A 19,209-nucleotide genomic window follows, 5' to 3' on the forward strand; every position below is an offset into this window, starting at 1 on the left:
TAAAGTGTTGCCAATTATTTATTTATTTATTTGTTTATTTAACATGGACATAAAGTAACATTGGTTCTGTAACATTTAACCATGCACTAGTTCCAGATGCACTGCTCTTAGTATTTATAGAAAAATGCTAATTTGCAACACCTGTCCACTGTAGGTTTTTAGAAACAACAGAGATAAAGATAAAAAGGGTAAGAAAATGAAAACAGTTCAGTTATAATTACAGTGCCGTTATGAATGCAACAGGGATAAAATACAGTTACAGAGAGAGAAAATATACGACAGACATTTGTGAGCTCATGTGGGTTTAGGTGTGAGAACAATGTTGTTTCATATTATTAGAAGCATAAAACCAGAGAGACAGTGCAGCTCCTGTTTGAATTACTTGAAGCGATAGTAAGAATAAAACAAAGATATGAGTTTTAGAGCCTTCAGATTCAATTTGAGACTGATGACACAAAACACAGATGAGTTGGAGTTCTCGACAAGTTCGTCAGCCGAGGCAGGATTGAAGTTTCTTTGCACAGACGAATGGGTAGTGTTTGTAGCATTGATTATCATCCCAGCACTTGTTACCTGTAAATGTCAAAAACAAGATATTTCATTGTAACCACACATGATGCATTGTAATCCATTGCATCGACAGGCTAATCGTTGTTATTTAAAGACAGAATTAGCAAATTTTTGATCCAGTAGGTGTCGCCCATGAGCTCCAGCATGAAACCAAAACAAACTGCTGTTTGGCCATGCCCCCTCCATATTGAAGCCTCCGCTCTCCTCCAGAGACACACCTCCAACCCCCCTCTACACTCGAGTTTCATCTCGAGCTGCAATCACCTGTGTCCTGAATTGTTGTGTTAGCATGCTAATGTTAGCGCTCTTTAGTTAGCCTGTAGCTTCACATTTCATGTAAACTGACACAGAATGAGCGTGATCTAAAAACTCTTATTAACATCCAAATAATCAGTGAGTATGTTCTTCTTCTTCTCTCTAGTTCTTGACTAAAACAGCTTTTATACACAAGGGGAGGAGACGGCCGTCCCGTCCATGTAAACGTCCATGAGTTTTATTTTTGGCTGCTCTGCATTCAGACAACAGTTAGTCTTCTGTATCTTCAAAATGATTAAGTGCTGCCTCAGAAACCTTCTGGGAATACATGCACTCATTTTATCAAAAGAACCTTAAGAGTTAAACCAAAAGTTTTACTTTAAGCTAAAATGACTTACCACTATAGTTCATCTGCAGACAGTCCTGGTTGGACAGGTTGTCAGGCTGTCTTCGACACCAGTTTTTAAAGTTGAAAGGTGAACCATCGCTCCACAGCCAAGTACGCTCCTAGCCAAGAAACACACACACACACACACACACACACACACACACACACATACACACACACACACACACACACACACATACACACACACACTCACTCACTTCAGTAAGGCTGACACAAAAAATGTCTTTATGACTTTGTTTGTGTCACTTTGAGATTGAGATTTTTGTGTGAGCATTAAGATACCTGTTGTGCGTCTGAGCCTCCAATCCATGTTACTGGTAGCCATCCAGTCTGCCGCGCTAACATTCTCTGAATAGCGTGATAGTCATCAAAGCTGTGCACTGATGCAAGGTTTCCACCTCGATACTGACAGTTCCTCTGCAGAAATGAGAGAGGACAGAAAAGTAGCACTGTGTGAAGGCCAATAATGTGACATTATCAAGTAATAAAATATTCCATTTAACAACATGTTCCTTTATACTCCCAACTCTTAAAATACAGAACACATTTTCAATACTCCAGAAGTGAACTACCCTTCAAGTAGTCTTCATACAGTGTGACCGGACCAAACATCCAGAGATAAACGAGAATGTGTTCAGAAATGACGACGGAGGGTACATAGAGACTGGGGAGCGTTCAGTGTTCAGGAGCTCTGTACTGGATCCAAATCAATGATTACCTCAGCATCAACCCAACGCATTGCTCTTGGAACGTAGAGGAAACAGCGACCGTTGTCCGCAGTCCAACCACTGGGACAACCACTTTGGACAGTGAGATCGTCACCTGCAAACAAAGTTCAGAAAGAAGTGAATGTAGAAGTGAAACCTCAATGATGCACCTACTGTAAGCTAGTCCAGCCTTTCCCAAACTTAAGACTGCCGCAGCCCGCTTTGAAATACAAAATTACTCCGGGGATCATTCTAAAAACATTTTTATGACTACAGCTATAACTTTCAGTAAGGGTAAATTATTGGACATGACAACATCATATTATGGCAAGATAGACATAAAAGTTTACTAAACATTATGTCCATGAATAGTCATGACACGCCTTACTAATCACTTAAAGGGTTCACTCATGGTAAATCATCATTATTGTGATATTTATTTTATTTTTTTAATTGGTGGAGGGCTTTTCTCGGCCCACCTGCAGTACCCACATGGCCCACCAGGGGGGCGCGGCCCACACTTTGGGAAGCACTGATCTAGACATCGCTCTTCATGATTTCGCTTTTTTATCAGAGCCTTTGCACTGAGAAAGTAGATATAACACCAACTCACCCTCTGCCATCACATCACCTTCTGGAACGGAGGGTTCTCCTTTAATTTCATCCGGCTGTGCTTCTAGGAAAGGTTGAAAGGTTAAACACAACATGTCAGCAACTCGCTTCATCTGATTTCGTCTCTCTTTGATCACAATCAGAAGCGCTGTTTGCCAACAGGCGAGGCAGGGAACTGCTTGGGGCCCCAGAGGGCTGACAAACTTTAAAATCACAGCAGTGGCTCAAAATGTGAAAATTTTGCAATGACAGTAGGATACCTCCCTAAAGTGGGCCCCATCTGAGAGCACTTCCCTCTCCTTTGAAAACTTTGTCAATTAAAGCCACCTGAGGAGAGGAATCATTTGTGTGGGAGTAAAAGAAAGGAAGAGGAGGAAGTATAGGGACACTGCCAGACATAATAGTGATGAACACGGTCGGAGGGGCCCCACCAGATTAAAGGTGCCCCTCTTAACACGAGGTAACTGCTTTGTCTGATTCAATCTAAGGACACCAACTCACCGTCTTGAATGGACGAGTCAACTGCCGTTTCATTGTCTCCTGAACCAGCTGGAGGTTAAACACAGAAGTCTTATTATTCTTTTTTTCATGCTCATTTATAAAACTGTATTTCCTGGTTGCTCATCAGAGGATTTGCACTGAGGTGAAAAACGGAAATCTGATGTCATTGTGCAAAAAAACGGAAAAGAAAACAACAACTCACCTTCTTGAATGGATGGTTCTTCTGATTCTCCCGTCATGTGATCGGGCTGTTCTTCTGGAACAGATGCAAACACCATTTAACTGACGTCTGCTGTTTCTGCATTACATGAACTCTTTTCTTTTCTAGGTCTTGATTTGTCTGTTAACACTCACCAGCAGCATCAGTCAGGGCCGTTGCGGCACAGACGAGTAGCAACACGGTCAGCATCTTCATGGCTGAGTTTGATGCAGGTCGTCAGAGTGATGAATGGATTATGATGTCTTCTTCTTGTAGCTTCAGATTTTCTGTGAGGAGCTGAAGAACAGGTCACCTCTTCAATACAGTTACTTATCTTATCTCTTTTTTATTTCCTTATTTCCTTATCAGATTTAGGGCATAAATGACTTTAGAGGCCGACCAAAGATCAAGCAACGAGGAAATACATTTGTTATGATCGGGAAGGGCTTGAATTAATCAGGTCAGTGAGGCAACAAGTCACCTGTGAACGTGAACAGGATTAAATGGTTAAACGAGGTCAACATTTTATTTCCTTTCTATATTCATGTAAGGCCTCATTATGTTGAAATATTTCTCCCACATGTCACTTCATCTATCTCTCTCTTTCTATCTCAGAATTTGTAAAAAAGTTAGATAAGAGAGCCGTGTGTCAGAAGAAATGTTCTACAATTCACTTAGCAGACGCTTTTATCCAAAGCGACGTACATCAGAGAGTAAGTACAACACAAGCAAGGATCTAGAAAAAAGGGAACAATGTCAGTAAGAGCAAACGATCAGCTTTGAGTCTGATTGGACACATAGGTGCTGACAGGAAGTGACCAGAGGCAAAGCACAACATTAAGGGCAGTTATTGAGAGCTCTAATCAGTACAGAAACCATCTTATAAGTCGTCGTTATCAAACAAAAACCATCGTCATTACCATCATCATCATCAATAATATGGAGACCATCATCATTAAGTTAGTAGGTATTCATGAAAGAGCTGGGTCTTTAGCTTTTTCTTAAAGGTGCAGAGGGACTCTGCAGATCGAATGGAGTTTGGAAGTTCATTCCACCACCGTGGGGCGTCAGAGGAGAAGAGTCTAGTGGGGGGGTGTAGACCTGGATCAGAGAGTTAAAGTAAGGAGGAGACGTTTTTGTTGCTGTTTTGTAAGCGAGCAGCAGAGTTTTAAATTTGATGCGAGCAGTAACTGGGAGACAGTGTGAGGAGATGAACAGTGGAGTGACATGTGCTCTTTTAGGAAGGTTGACCAGTCGTGCTGCTGCATTTTGTATCATTTGCAGAGGTTTGATAGTGCATGTAGGAAGAACTGCCAGTAGAGAGTTGCAATAGTTGATGCGTGATATCACAAGAGCCTGTACGAGGAGCTGTGTAGCATGTTCTGACAGGTAAGGTCTGATCTTCCTGATGTTGTACAGGGCAAATCGACATGACCGGGCAATCGAGGCTACTTGAACCTTAAAAGTTAGCTGGTCATCAATCATGACACCCAGGTTCCTGCAGACTTTGTGGGCATGAGTTTGGTTGTTCCAAGCTGGATATTGATCTGTGGTTGCATAGAGGGACTGGCTGGGATGACAAGGAGCTCAGTCTTTGAAAGATTGAGTTGAAGGTGGCGTTCATTCATCCATTTAGAGATATCAGCAAGGCATGACGAGATTCTTGCAGAGACTGTAACATCGTCTGGTGGGAATGACAGGAAGAGTTGGGTATTGTCAGCATAGCAGTGGTATGAGAAGCCATGAGAGCGGATTATTGAACCAAGTGAGCTTGTGTATATGGAGAAGAGAAGGGGACCAAGCACTGACCCTTGAGGTACCCCTGTGGATAAGCTGTGCGCTTTGGACACTTCTCCCTTCCACAACACTCTAAAGGATCGCCCAGAGAGGTAGAACCAGCAGAGGGCAGATCCTGAGATGTTCAGAGAGCGTGGATAGGAGGATCTGATGGTTGACTGTGTCAAAGGCAGCAGACAGGTCTAGCAGTAATAGAACTGACCCACAGCTCTGGCAGCTCGTAGCGATTCTGTTACCGACAGTAGTGCAGTTTCAGTAGAGTGGCCCCGCTTAAAGCCTGACTGATTTGGGTCAAACAGATCGTTTCTGGACAGGAACTCAGAGACTTGCTTAAAGACTGTGCGCTCAAGTATTTTTTGACAGAAAGGGCAGAAGAAAAACCTGTCTGTAGTTTTCAACCTGGGCTGGGTTTAGTGTGGGTTTTTTGAGCAGAGGGGTGACCCGAGCTTGCTTGAATGCGGTAGGGAACACACCCGTTGACAGAGAGTTGATGATATGCTTAAGTGCAACATTAAGTGGAGAGGAAATGGTCTGCAGGAGGCTTGATGGTATTGGGTCCAGAGGACAGGTGTGTGGGACAACAAGTGTTGTCTGCCGACACCAGAGGACACACTCTCCAACAAGATGGACTCCAGCATTCGAGACAAACCCTTTCCTCCTCTTGGCTTACATAGGTTAAACTCCAGAGCTGAGGATGTTCAGTCCGGGTAGCTCTTCACATGCTGAATTCAAGCATCAGAGGATTCAGCTGAGAACTCTGCTCCTGCAACAAGACGACCCTAGAGCAGTACTTTGGTTGAAAATCTGAATCCTGATACACTCCTCCTGCATCTGCCACGAAGGAACCCTGCCTGAATCTGTTGATTTAACATTCAACAGAGTGACGATCTAACCAACTTTGCAACGATCACCAGGAGTTACCCCAAGTAAGAGCTTTGGTCTGGGCAGAAATAGTTTCAGAAATAGTTATGTTTCTTTTATAACCACTGATAATTATGCATCATTGTTGACGAGACGTCACATTCTGTTTATTATCTGTTGTAAGCTGCTGCATTTGTTTTATTGTGATGAACTGCTGTGTTCGCCTATGTATGTAATGCTATGCTAGTTTACCTTCAGTCAACGGCTTTCACAATCAGAAAGACCAGTGTACCTGCCGTTGAATCAAAGTCCGGCCACTGGCTTTCTGGTGTTTAAGTAACAGTTACTGAACTCAGAGAGCTCAAACTATTTCAAAAGGTAGCCACACGGCTTCCTTTGTTGTCCACCATTTTGTCACCATGTGACGAAGCCACTTGGTGCATTGTCTCTCTCCACCATCTTGTTCTCTCTTTCTCTCTCATCCACACACACACACACACACACACACACACACACACACAACTACACTTTTTCACCTCATTTACAAGTTTTGCTTGATAATGTTTGTTGCTTAGATTAGTTTATAATAGTTATTTGTTTGATTAAGTTCATTGATTTTGGATTGATGTTATGTTATGCTATGCTTTAAATAAATTCTGTTACAATTTTAAGAGAGCAGTTGTTTGTGATTACTGGTGTATTTACATTGTGATATAAGCTGGGTGCGAAGGCTTTGTGTATGGATTTCACGCCTTCAATTTATTAAATATAGTTATTAATTATTAATAATATTAGTAATTAAGTAACTAATTTGAGACTGATTTGAGTGATATTTTGGTTATATTTCCCTGATTACAGGGTGGTGCCCCAAGAGTTGATTAAACATAGTTTAATTATATTGTTATTTATATTATTAATAATTAAATATAATTATTAAAGAATATAACCAAAGTTGACTTGATAAAACCCCAACAATGTTGTCTTGGCCGTTTTCAGGCTGTAGGAGAATGAGACAAGTCTTTGCTTATAGTCATTGAGGTCAGCAGACTGTTTGGATGTTAAATAAAAAGAGGTAATTCATGACAGTTATTGATTAACATTATGCCGCAAGGAGGAGGACCAGCCTGACTGGGAAAGTGTACAAGAGGAATATTCTCTGGCAAAGAGTCTTATGTAGGAGTTATACCTGGATCACTCGTCGGCGTATGTGACAGGGTCTTCATATCAATGCTGCGTGTAGTTCAACAGAATCACAATCTGAACGAAAGAGTGGACAAGAACATACTGGAGAACTGGGAATGTTTGGGTTTCTCACGATTTGATTCAGAATCAATTTCCAATTCAAAACGATTCTGGATTCATGAATTCAAAGTCTATTTTTGAATTAGTCCATACTTCAGGATCTAGCCCCCCCTACTGGCCTAGGCCCCCCAAGCAGTCGCCTGACTTGCCTGTTGACAAACAGCGTCTCTTCTAAGAAGGCAGACATGTCAAAGAAATGAGCGAGAGGAACGAGCTCCTTTCTTCTCGGCCTCAACATCCACATTTATCAAACAGAACCTAAGCTTTAACAGAGGAGACAGTCGGGGGGGACTGATCGTGGACCGGGCCTGCAGGAGGACTCACTCCTGCTCACTGCGTGTCACCTCGCCGAGGGGGGAGCGAGTGAGAACTGAACTTCTGTGATGTCAACTTCAAGATTCCTCACTGAAAACATTTTACGGCCTTTTTTTTTAGGGAAAAAACATGGCGGTCTTTTTTCGTGTACAGCGCTCCATCCCTCGAGGACGCCGCAAGTTCTTCTACGTAATCTTAAGCTTTTCACCGAAACCGTTGCACATCTCACTTCTCGTTTCTGTATCTTTCCTGGTCAGCGTTAGTTTCATTACGCAGTAGTACGGATGACCTCGAGTGTGTACCGTTCTGTAGCAAAACGTGTGACACTAACTGAAACTTGACAGGCTGATTGGTGCAGTGTCGACTGATTTGATTTGTTAATGTGTCTGGTTGTCTGTTTCTATATGTCAGCCCTGTGATTGGCTGGTGACCAGTCCAAGGTGTGATCCCACCTCTCGCCCAATGACAGCTGACATCAGCTCCAGCCCCCCCGCGACCCGGAACAGGAAAGGCGGTATGGATAATGGATGGATGAAAACTTTGCAATCTGGGAAATCAACTCTTTAGACCAAACAAAGACCGTAGACCAGCTTGTTTTGATGAGTGACAACGTCACTGATGATCACAACAACGAAGAACTGAACTCTCAAGAATAAAGTGTTGCCAATTATTTATTTATTTATTTGTTTATTTAACATGGACATACAGTAACATTGGTTCTGTAGCATTTAACCATGCACTAGTTCCAGATGCACTGCTCTTAGTGTTTATAGAAAAATGCTAATTTGCAACACCTGTCCACGGGAGGTTTTTAGAAACAACAGAGATAAAGATAAAAAGGGTAAGAAAATGAAAACAGTTCAGTTATAATTACAGTGCCGTTATGAATGCAACAGGGATAAAATACAGTTACAGAGAGAGAAAATATACGACAGACATTTGTGAGCTCATGTGGGTTTAGGTGTGAGAACAATGTTGTTTCATATTATTAGAAGCATAAAACCAGAGAGACAGTGCAGCTCCTGTTTGAATTACTTGAAGCGATAGTAAGAATAAAACAAAGATATGAGTTTTAGAGCCTTCAGATTCAATTTGAGACTGATGACACAAAACACAGATGAGTTGGAGTTCTCGACACGTTCGTCAGCCGAGGCAGGATTGAAGTTACTTTGCACAGACGAATGGGCGGTAACTGTAACACTGCATATCATCCCAGCACTTGCTACCTGTAAATGTCAAAAACAAAAGATATTTTTTGTTTTAAGTTGAAAATGAGGTAAAGTGGTAAAGTATTATTGTGTGTATTTCAGATTCACTGCTGGCTGTAAAGCAAATTGCCCCTCTGGGATAATAAAGTTTACCTTGACCTTGAACATTTCCCACAGCTGTAGTTTCATTGTAACCACACATGATGCATTGTAATCCATTGCATCGACAGGCTAATCGTTGTTTTTTAAAGATAGAATCAGCAAATTTTTGATCCAGTAGATGTCGCCCATGAGCTCCAGCATGAAACCAAAACAAAGTCCTGTTTGGCCACGCCTCCTCCATACTGAAGCCTCCGCTCTCCTCCAGAGACACACCTCCAACCCCCCTCTACACTCGAGTTTCATCTCGACCTGCAATCACCTGTGTCCTGAATTGTTGTGTTAGCATGCTAATGTTAGCGCTCTTTAGTTAGCCTGTAGCTTCACATTTCATGTAAACTGACACAGAATGAGCGTGATCTAAAAACTCTTACTAACATCCAAATAATCAGTGAGTATGTTCTTCTTCTCTCTAGTTCTTGACTAAAACAGCTTTTATACACAAGGGGAGGAGCCGGCCGTCCCGTCCATGTAAACGTCCATGAGTTTTATTTTTGGCTGCTCTGCATTCAGACAACAGTTAGTCTTCTATATCTTCAAAATGGTTAAGTGCTGCCTCAGAAACCTTCTGGGAATACATGCACTCATTTTATCAAAACAACCTAAAGAGTTAAACCAAAAGTTTTACTTTAAGCTAAAATGACTTACCAGTAAAGTTCATCAGCAGACAGTCCTGGTTGAACAGGTTGTCAGGCTGTCCTCGACACCAGTTTCTATAGTTGAAATGTGAACCATCGCTCCACAGCCAAGTACCCTCCTAGCCAAGAAACACACACACACACACACACTCACTCACTTCAGTAAGGCTGACACAAACAAATTTCTTTATGACTTTGTTTGTGTCACTTTGAGATTGAGATTTTTGTGTGAGCATTAAGATACCAGTACGTCTGAGCCTCCAATCCATGTTTCTGGATACTCTCTAGTCTGACTCGTTATCATTCCTTGAATAAAGTGATACTCATTGAAGCTATGCACTGATGCGAGGTTTCCACCTTGAGACAGACAGTTCCTCTGGAGAAATGAGAGAGGACAGAAAAGTAGCACTGTGTGAAGGCCAATAATGTGACATTATCAAGTAATAAAATATTCCATTTAACAACATGTTCCTTTATACTCCCAACTCTTCAAAGACAGAAGCTAAGACACATTTTCAATACTCCAGAAGTCAACTGCCCTTCAAGTAGTCTTCATACAGTGTGACCGGACCAAACATCCAGAGATAAACTAGAGAATGTGTTCTGAAATGACGACGGAGGGTACATAGAGACTGGGGAGCGTTCAGTGTTCAGGAGCTCTGTACTGGATCCAAATCAATGATTACCTCAGCATCGCCCCAACGCATTGCTGTTGGAACGTAGAGGAAACAGCGCCCGTTGTACTGAGTCCAACCACTGGGACAACCACCTCTTTGGCCACTGAGCTGGTAACCTGCAAACAAAGTTCAGAAAGAAGTGAATGTAGAAGTGAAACCTCAATGATGCACCTACTGTAAGCTAGTCCAGCCTTTCCCAAACTTAAGTCTGCCGCGGCCCGCTTTGAAATACAAAATTAATCCGCGGCCCATTCTAAAAACATTCTTATGACTACAGCTATAACTTTCAGTAAGGGTAAATTATTGGACATTACAACATGATATTATGGCAAGATAGACATAAAAGTTTACTAAACATTATGTCCATGAATAGTCATGGATGATGAATAGACACGCCTTTGCACTAGTAGATAAGTAGATATCAATCAATTTTTATTTGTATAGCGTCAACTCATAACAAGTGTTATCTGGAGACACTTTAATAAAAAGCAGGTAAAATACCTTACTTATTGCTATATTACAAAGATCCGGCCTATCCATCATGAGCACTTTAGCAAAGCAGCAAAAGTTACAGTGGTAAGAAGAAACTGCCTTATTAAAAGGCAGAAATCTTCAGGCCGGATCCCCGGGTCATGACGAAACAGCCTTCACAGGCCTAGACTGCACCGGGCTTGGAAAGGGATAGGGGGAGAGATGGGATGAAAAGCAGGAAGAGGCATAGGGAGCAAGGGGGTGGGGGTAATGTTCAGGCAAGCCGTCCATCAACAATCCGGGGGGGTGTGTTCTGGCAGGCCGTCAACCAACAATCTCAAGGAGCCTAAGAGAGCCAAGAGCTCCCAGGAAAGTAGGTGGTTAGTGACTGAGATTTACAGATAGATACATGCAGTAATATGATGTACTGTATATGCAGAGAGAGAGAGAGAGAGAGAGAGAGCTCCGATGCCGAACGCAGACCAGCCTCCGAGGCCGGTGCTGATTCGTTTTCTGAGGCAGTCTGCGAGGGACAAGGTGATTAATGCAGCTAAAGAAAAGCGAGGGCTTGTTTGGGAAAAGTGCAGTTTGTCTGTGTTTCCTGACATGACGAGAGAGCTGGCGCAGAAAAGGAAAGCCTTTACACCTGTGAAGCGCAAATTGCATGAGCTCAATGTAAGATACACACTGGCTTTCCCTGCGACGCTGCACTTCAAATGGAGAGGAAAAAGCTTGAGCTTTAACACCGCTGCAGCAGCTGAGAAATTTGTTAACAAGCACGGGCACGAGAAAGCTGCAGACTGAGTTAAACGAGCGAGATGCGCTGTTGTTAACACTGGAGAGATTTGTTTGTTTTGAGCTGGACTGAGATGGAACACCTGAGCAGGAGGCGGGGAGGAGTCTCTGTGCACGGAACGGTATCCACGGGAGCTGTGATAACCCCATGGACCACTTTACTGTTTTATTTTCAACACTCGGATGCTGGCTGCTTAGAGTCAGTCGGACACTTTTTGTTTTGTTTCTGTTGGCTTGGTAAGTTTGTCTGTTTGTTCTGTTATGTGTGTTCAAAAACAGGAAGGTACATGGTAACAATTTTTGATCATCTAAAATGTTGTCTTTACATGGACATTGGCAGACACTGATCTGGACAACTTTGTTTACAAATGTCCAGCAGGCTAGTTAAATTTATTTTGTGGAACATAAACGGATGTGGAAGTCCTGTTAAAAGAAGGAAGATATTATCTTATTTGAAAAATAGTCAGGCAGATATTGTTTTTATACAGGAAACTCACATGCAGGGGATTGAGGCTGAGAAATTTAAAACAGGATGGGTTGGCCATATTTTCCATAGCTCATTTTCGAGTAAACGTAATGGTGTACTGATTTTAATTCATAAGAACGTCAGCTTTGTCCTTACAAAGCAAGTTAAAGATACAGAAGGAAGGATTGTGTGTGTTGAGGCCATACTAGAGGGAATGAAGGTGGTCTTGTGTAATATTTACGCACCCAACAAGGGGGATCCCAATTTTTATCATCAGGTTAATAAGATATTGGGAGACACTGACGGCCAAATTGTTCTGGCCGGTGACTTTAATGAAGTTGTGGATCCTTTTTTGGATAGGAGTTCATGCAGAACTTCATGCTCCTCTCCTGACTAAGGAGAGGGAAGCTCTGTATATGTTGAGTAGTGATGTAGGACTAACAGACATATGGAGGTTAACTAATCCAACTATGCGTGACTATACCTTTTTCTCACACTGTCACAAAACATACTCCAGGATAGACTTTTTTCTAATAAGCTCTTCTTTAACAGATAATGTAGCTAGCTGTGTTATAAATGCAATAACTATCTCGGCCCACGCACCGGTTGAATTACTTGTTAAGGCAAACTTAAATACTGAGAAAAGAGGCAGGTGGAGGTTGAATACCTCATTAATGTTAGACCCAATCTTTAAGGAAGCTTTGGAGAAAGACTTAAACATTTTCTTTGAAATCAACATTGGTAGTACAGAGGAAATGGCAACGGTGTGGGAAGCTTCAAAAGCATACATAAGGGGGAAATTTATTGCACATGCTGCCAAAAAGAAAAAAGAGAATCTGAGCAAAATTAAGATCTTGGAAAAGGATATAAAGAATAAAATTGTCTCAACAATTCTCTGATGAGCAATTTCAAGAGCTCTGCAAGCTCAAATTTCAATTACACGAGATTTACAACAAAAAAGCAGAATATGCTCTTTATAGATTAAGAACAAGTTTTTATGAAGGTGGAGAAAAAACTGGTAAACTGCTGGCTAGACAGGTGAAGGAAAAGACAGTTGCTAATACAATACCAGTTATAAATCAGGGTGATAAACATTTTTTCTCGAATAAAGCTATAAATAGAGTATTTCAACAATACTACGAAAGATTGTACACATCGTCTGTAACTTCCAACACTGCACGAGAAGATATAGAACAGTTTCTCTCTAAAATAGATGTGCCCAAGCTCCAACCTGAGGAAGCCGATGTACTTGAGTCACCTATATCAGAGGATGAAATAAGGAAGGCAATCTCCTCAATGAAAAATGGGAAGTCACCTGGTTATGACAGACTCCCGGTAGAATATTATAAAGCTTTCATTGCTATTTTTGCCCCAATATTACAAAGAGTATATCAGGAGATGTTCGATAAGGGACAATTAGCCTCAACCTTCAATGAAGCTGTGATCTCTCTGATTCCTAAATCAGGTAGAGATGCAACAGACCCTGTTAATTTTAGACCTATTAGCTTGCTAAATCTTTATTATTGAAATCCTGACTGAAACTCCTCAAATAAACTGTTGTCATGGAGAAAGTCACATAGCTGATTAGCTACCACTTTCTCCAGGATCTTTGAGATAAAAGGAAGGTTGGATATAAGCCTATCGTTAGCAAGAGTTCCTGAATCTAGAGTAGGTTTTTTAAGTAGAGGTTTGATTACCGCTACTTTAAATGACTGTGGTACATAGCCTGCCAGTAAAGACATATTGATCATATCTAATATAGAGTTGCTAACTAAGGGAAAGACTTCCTTAAACAGCTTGGTTGGGATTGGGTCTAAAATACAGGTTGATGGTTTCGACGCAGAAATAATTAAATTTAGCTCTGAAAGGTCGATTGGAGAAAAACAGTCGAGATTAATATCAGGTCCTGGAACTGTTTCTGCCATATCAGACGTATCTGCACCAGGTAAGGGCAGGAGCTTACCAATTTTGTCTCTGATGTCTAGAACATATATATAACGATATAATATAACACCAACTCACCCTCTGCCATTACATCACCTTCTGGAACGGAGGCAAACACCATTTAACTGACATCTGCTGTTTCTTCATGACATGAACTATTTTCTTTTCTAGGTCTTGATTTGTCTGTTAACACTCACCAGCAGCATCAGTCAGGGCTATCGCGGCACAGACAAGTAGCAACACGGTCAGCATCTTCATGGCTGAGTTTGATGCAGGTCGTCAAAGTGATGAATGGATTATGATGTCTTCTTCTTGTAGCTTCAGATTTTCTGTGAGGAGCTGAAGAACAGGTCATCTCTTAAATACAGTTACTTATCTTATCTCTTTTTTATTTCCTTATTTCCTTATCAGATTTAGGGCATGAATGACTTTAGAGGCCGACCAAAGATCAAGCAATGAGGAAATACATTTGTTATGATCGGGAAGGGCTTGAATTAATCAGGTCACTGAGGCAACAAGTCAAACGAGGTGAACATTTTATTCCCTTTCTATTCATGTAAGGCCTCATTATGTTGAAATATTTCTCCCACATGTCACTTCATCTATCTCTCTCTTTCTATCTCAGAATTTGTAAAAAAAAAAAAAAAAAAGATTGAAAGAATAACCAACTAAAGCACCAAAATCTAGAGTTACATCTGATAATACTGCTCTGTCTGACAGAATGAACATTAGAGCCCGACCGATAATATCAAGTGACTATCATTCAACAGTCAAACAGCATTTCATTTTGAGTTTAAGTGTATTACACTAGCAGTTATCTTGAAGCTGTCACCAGCAGATTACAACCAGCATCATCACCCTCCAGAGTGTCAAGCGGCAACCTCCGGTCTTGAAATATGAAGCCAATGCAGAAGTGCAAAATCCTGCAGCACATCGAGGGTCCACTTGAGGCTGGCTGCAGCAGAGATTAACATGTTTACAGCCTGGTACAAAAAAACAAAATAGTTCTGATTAGTTTTTGTCATCACTGGCACACATTGTACGGGAGTATGAACTACGTTATCCATAGTTAGGTGTGTAGCTAACAGGAGGTTTAAAACCCGCCTCAGCTCCAGCTCTCAGCCTGTCGTTAGGTTGACTGAAAGTTAGACTGAGACAGCATTTCCAGCATGGAGGCTGCTGCTGATGAGCCTCCAGCGCCCCCTGCAGGAACAGACGGCTGATGTCACTCAGGCTTTGTCCATTCATATTTACAGACTATGGTGGTGACGCAAGTACGTGCGCAGTAACTTTCCAGTTGAGAGTGTCATAGTGTTTATGTTAAAGGCTTTATATGTGATTTTTCACACTTAAATATAATAGAAATCAAGTATATCCTCTGAAAATAACTCTGTGAGTCATGACTGTCTACAATGGGTGTAACACCCGAGTCCCACTGTCTGTGATGCTTTCAGAGTCCTATCTTCAGTTTGTTTACATCGTCAGGACAGCCGGCCGGCTCATCCCCTCACGTATAAAAGTTGTTTAATTGAGGGAATAGAGGAAAGAAGAGTAACATACTGTACTCACTGCTTAACTGTGTTTCTAGATCATGCTCATTTCAGGTAAATTTACATGCAGTGTGAAGATACGCGCATAATAAAGATCGCTAGCATTAGCATGCTAACACAACAATGCAGCGCGCGGATCAAAAAATTGCATACAAAGCCTTTAAACTGGATCTCTTTTCCTCAGGAGAGGTATTGCAGTATAATTTTCAGTATAATCTCTGGGATTTATATCCACAAAAATCAGGCGGACCTTCAGGCGGACAGCCTGGAGGCAGGGCACATAGCCTGGACTGTTCAGGTGGATGGCCGGGAGGCCGACCAAACAGGCAGTTCTGTTCAGGGGGGAGACCCGGAGGTTTCAGTCTGGCCTCCGACAGGAACACTGAAGACCACAGGACCTCTGACAAGGACACATGTGTGGGCAGAGTCAGCAGGATCTCCGACGAGGGCGCAGGAGTCAGCAGATCCTCTGATGACGGCGCTGGAGTCGCCGGAACCTCCGACGAGGGTGCTGGAGTCGCCGGAACCTCCGATGAGAGCGCAGGAGTCGCCGGAACCTCCGATGAGAGCGCAGGAGTCGCCAGGGCCTCAGATGAGAGCGCAGGAGTCGCCAGGGCCTCAGACGAGGGCGCAGGAGTCAGCTGGGCCTCTGATGAGAGCACAGGAGTCAGCAGGGCCTCTGACGAGGGAACAGGAGTCAGCAGGGCATCTGATGAGAGCACAGGAGTCAGCAGGACCTCCGACGAGGAAACAGGAGTGGGCAGGACCTCCGACGAGGAAACAGGAGTTGGCAGGGCCTCCCACACAGACATGGGAGTCAGACGGCACTCTGCCAGAACAGGGGGCAGACGGCGCTCTGCCAGAACTGGAATAGGGAGCAGACAGCGCTCTGCCGGAACTGGAATAGGGAGCAGACAGCGCTCTGCCGGAACTGGTGGCAGACAGCGCTCTGCTGGAACAGGAATAGGGAGCAGACAGCGCTCTGCTGGAACAGGAATAGGGAGCAGACAGCGCTCTGCTGGAACAGGAATAGGGAGCAGACAGCGCTCTGCTGGAACAGGAATAGGGAGCAGACAGCGCTATCTCTGTGGATATTGATAGTGGGTCGTTGTCAGGCTTTGTTTGGACTGAGCACTTAAGTTTCATTCTCTGAGCATCAACAGGAGAGGCAGTTGACGCGGGTCACACCCTCTGTTGATTGCAAGCTGAAAATCTGGGGCGGGATTTTCACGAAAATCCAAGCTTAAAAGAGTTTGAATCTGAAACTGCCAGCAGAACAAGCTCTGATCTGAAAACTAGGAAGGTCTTGTCAGCTAGGTGGGTGAATCGAAACTTGCTTCTGACGCTTCAGCATGGCCACAGAGCCTGGGCATCTACGACTACTGCTTTGCCTATTTTCTCTGGTCATCTGCTAAACGCAACGTGTGCTACAAAGAAATCTCTGTCATTCATGGGAACAGAAAAAGACACATCTGTCATAGACAACGAAATCTTAACAATTTGTCTCTGCTTAAGAAAGCCTCTTCTACCCACCCTTCATTTACTTTTGGCCTCTGGAACTGTCAATCTGCTGTGAATAAAACTGAATTTGTCCAAGCACTGGCAAAAATGTCAGACATTCAGGCACTTGCCCTTACTGAAACCTGGATCCGCCCAGAAAATACACCAGCTGCTCTTTGTGTTGACCCAGTGTTCTCACACACCCCCCGCTCTGTTGGACGTGGAGGTGGTACAGGTATCCTCATTTCTAATACCTGGAAATTCAATAAACTCTTCCCACTGAGCAACAACTCCTCATTTGAATATCACACAATCTTGGTTACTGCTCCTATTAAAATGTACATTGCTATCATTTACCGCCCACCAGGGTGTCATCTGAATGATTTTGTTGTGGAACTGGACATGCTACTCTCAGAAATCCCTGATGATGGAACACCACTGATTGTAATGGGAGACATGAATATACACACTGATAAAGCCCAGGCAACAGACTTCCTTGCTCTCCTATCCTCATTTGACCTCACGCAGGTCCCAACTCCTCCTACCCACGAAGCTGGCAACATTCTTGATTTAATCCTGACTCGGAACTGCTCGACAGCAAACCTGACTGTCACCCCTCTGCATCTATCAGACCACTTCTTTATTCAATTCACAATCTCCTTGCTGGAACTCCCTCAGACACACCCACAAATGGTGTCATACCACCAAAACATGCGATCGCTCAAGCTAGCTCAGCTGTCTAACGAGGTAATGGCTACCACGCCTGCCCAAAAGGTCTTTACCGCACTCTCTACAGGCGAGGCTACAGACACACTGTGCTCCACACTAGCCTCATCTCTGAACAAGCTCTGCCCTCTGGTGTCCAAACCTGCTCGCAAAACCCACCCTAGCCCATGGCTCACGGAAGTCATAAGAGAGCAAAGAGCAGGGCTGAGGTCAGCAGAGAGAAAATGGCAAAAATCCAAACAGTTCATTCATGGTCAGTTCATTCTGTCGCGTTCAGGTAAAAAACAAGGAACTGGACCCAAGTGCAGAAGCTAAAAAAGTGATTTATTTTAAATAAAGATCAAAAGTCCAAACAAAACTTACTAACAAAATCCAACAGGAGAAAACAAGGAGCCACAAGGAAACACAAGAAGAAACTAGTAAACTGACAAACGACAATGAACTGACACAGAAGGGAAGAAACACAGAGACTAAATAGACACAGGGAAATCAGACACAGGTGAAACTAATGACACAGGTGAAGACAATGAGGGCAATCACACTGGAGGGAAACACACAGAGGAAGGAATGAACACAAGACAAGAAACACTGAGGACAACTACAAAATAAATACATGAAACACTGAAGACACTGTAGAATGAAAAATTAAGAAACACTAGAACATAGAGGGAAACACCAGAGAAGAATGAGACCTAAAAGATAAAAACCATCTAAACTGTGAAAAACAAAACTAAACAAAACAAATTATGACATATTCATGACAGTTATCGATTAACATTATATTTGTTTTTACTTTGGGGGTAACAACAGTTAAAGGCTTTATGTGTGATTTTTTGATTCAGCAGATGTCGCCCTTGAGCACCAGCATGAAACCAAAACAACTCGCGCTGCATTGTTGTGTTAGCATGCTAATGCTAGCGATCTTTATTATGCTCGTATCTTCACACTGCATGTAAATTTACCTGAAATGAGCGTGATCTAGAAACACAGTTAAGCAGTGAGTACAGTATGTTATTCTTCTTTTCTCTAGTCCCTCAATTAAACAACTTTTATACACGAGGGGAGGAGTCAGCCGGCCGTCCGGGCGATGTAAACAAAGTGAAGATAGGACTCTGAAAACTCTGAAAACATCACAGACAGTGGGACTCGGGTGTTACACCCATTGTAGACAGTCATGACTCACAGAGTTATTTTCAGAGGATATACTTGATTTCTACATTTAAGTGTGAAAAATCACAAATAAAGACTTTAAAAGTGTACAGGAGGAATATTCTCTGGTAAAGGGTCTTATGTAGGAGTTATACCTGGATCATTATGAGGGTTTATCCAAGTCAAGTTGTAGAACTTAAAGCAATATCTGTGTAAAAAAAAACCTGTTGCTGTAGACAGCTCGTCGGCGTGACAGGGTCTTCATATCAATGCTGCGTGTAGTTCAACAGAATCACAATCTGAACTAAAGAGTGGACAAGAACATACTGGAGAACTGGGAATCTTTGGGTTTCTCACGATTCGATTCAGAATCAATTTCCGTTTCAAAACGATTCTGG

At 42.6% G+C, this 19,209-nt stretch overlaps 1 protein-coding gene and 1 long non-coding RNA gene across 3 annotated transcripts; both read right to left on the minus strand.

Annotated features, from left to right (window-relative positions):
* On the minus strand, nt 1–3,562 carry LOC132992863 (type-2 ice-structuring protein-like). Of its 2 annotated transcripts, none has more exons than XM_061062413.1 (8): nt 3,409–3,562; nt 3,257–3,310; nt 3,055–3,102; nt 2,555–2,617; nt 1,953–2,056; nt 1,517–1,651; nt 1,224–1,332; nt 1–573 (listed from the first exon to the last, which is right to left on the minus strand). In XM_061062413.1, the coding sequence occupies exons 1-8, from the start codon at nt 3,467–3,469 to the stop codon at nt 491–493; spliced, it is 657 nt and encodes a 218-aa protein (XP_060918396.1). In that variant the 5' UTR covers nt 3,470–3,562; the 3' UTR covers nt 1–490. The 2 variants fall into 2 exon arrangements, with proteins under 2 accessions (XP_060918396.1, XP_060918397.1); XM_061062414.1 differs by having other exon boundaries at nt 3,257–3,307; nt 3,409–3,560.
* A 2,481-nt stretch (nt 3,563–6,043) lies between these two features.
* LOC132993143 (uncharacterized) lies at nt 6,044–6,410 on the minus strand. Its single transcript, XR_009676432.1, has 2 exons — nt 6,346–6,410; nt 6,044–6,271 (listed from the first exon to the last, which is right to left on the minus strand). It is a non-coding gene; the product is annotated as an uncharacterized LOC132993143 (long non-coding RNA).
* Between the last annotated feature and the right edge of the window lie 12,799 nt (nt 6,411–19,209).

The sequence above is a fragment of the Labrus mixtus genome, chromosome 18 (assembly GCF_963584025.1).
Source record: "Labrus mixtus chromosome 18, fLabMix1.1, whole genome shotgun sequence".
In the NCBI taxonomy this organism is placed as follows: domain Eukaryota; kingdom Metazoa; phylum Chordata; class Actinopteri; order Labriformes; family Labridae; genus Labrus; species Labrus mixtus.

Coding starts and splice junctions, on each gene's coding strand:
- LOC132992863 (XM_061062413.1), bottom strand. CDS start 3,469: ATGAAGATGCTGACCGTGTTGCTACTCGTCTGTGCCGCAACGGCCCTG. Junction 3,311..3,408: donor GGCCCTGACTGATGCTGCTG/GTGAGTGTTAAC, acceptor CATCTGTTCCAG/AAGAACAGCCCGATCACATG. Junction 2,057..2,554: donor AGGTGATGTGATGGCAGAGG/GTGAGTTGGTGT, acceptor CTTTGTTTGCAG/GTGACGATCTCACTGTCCAA.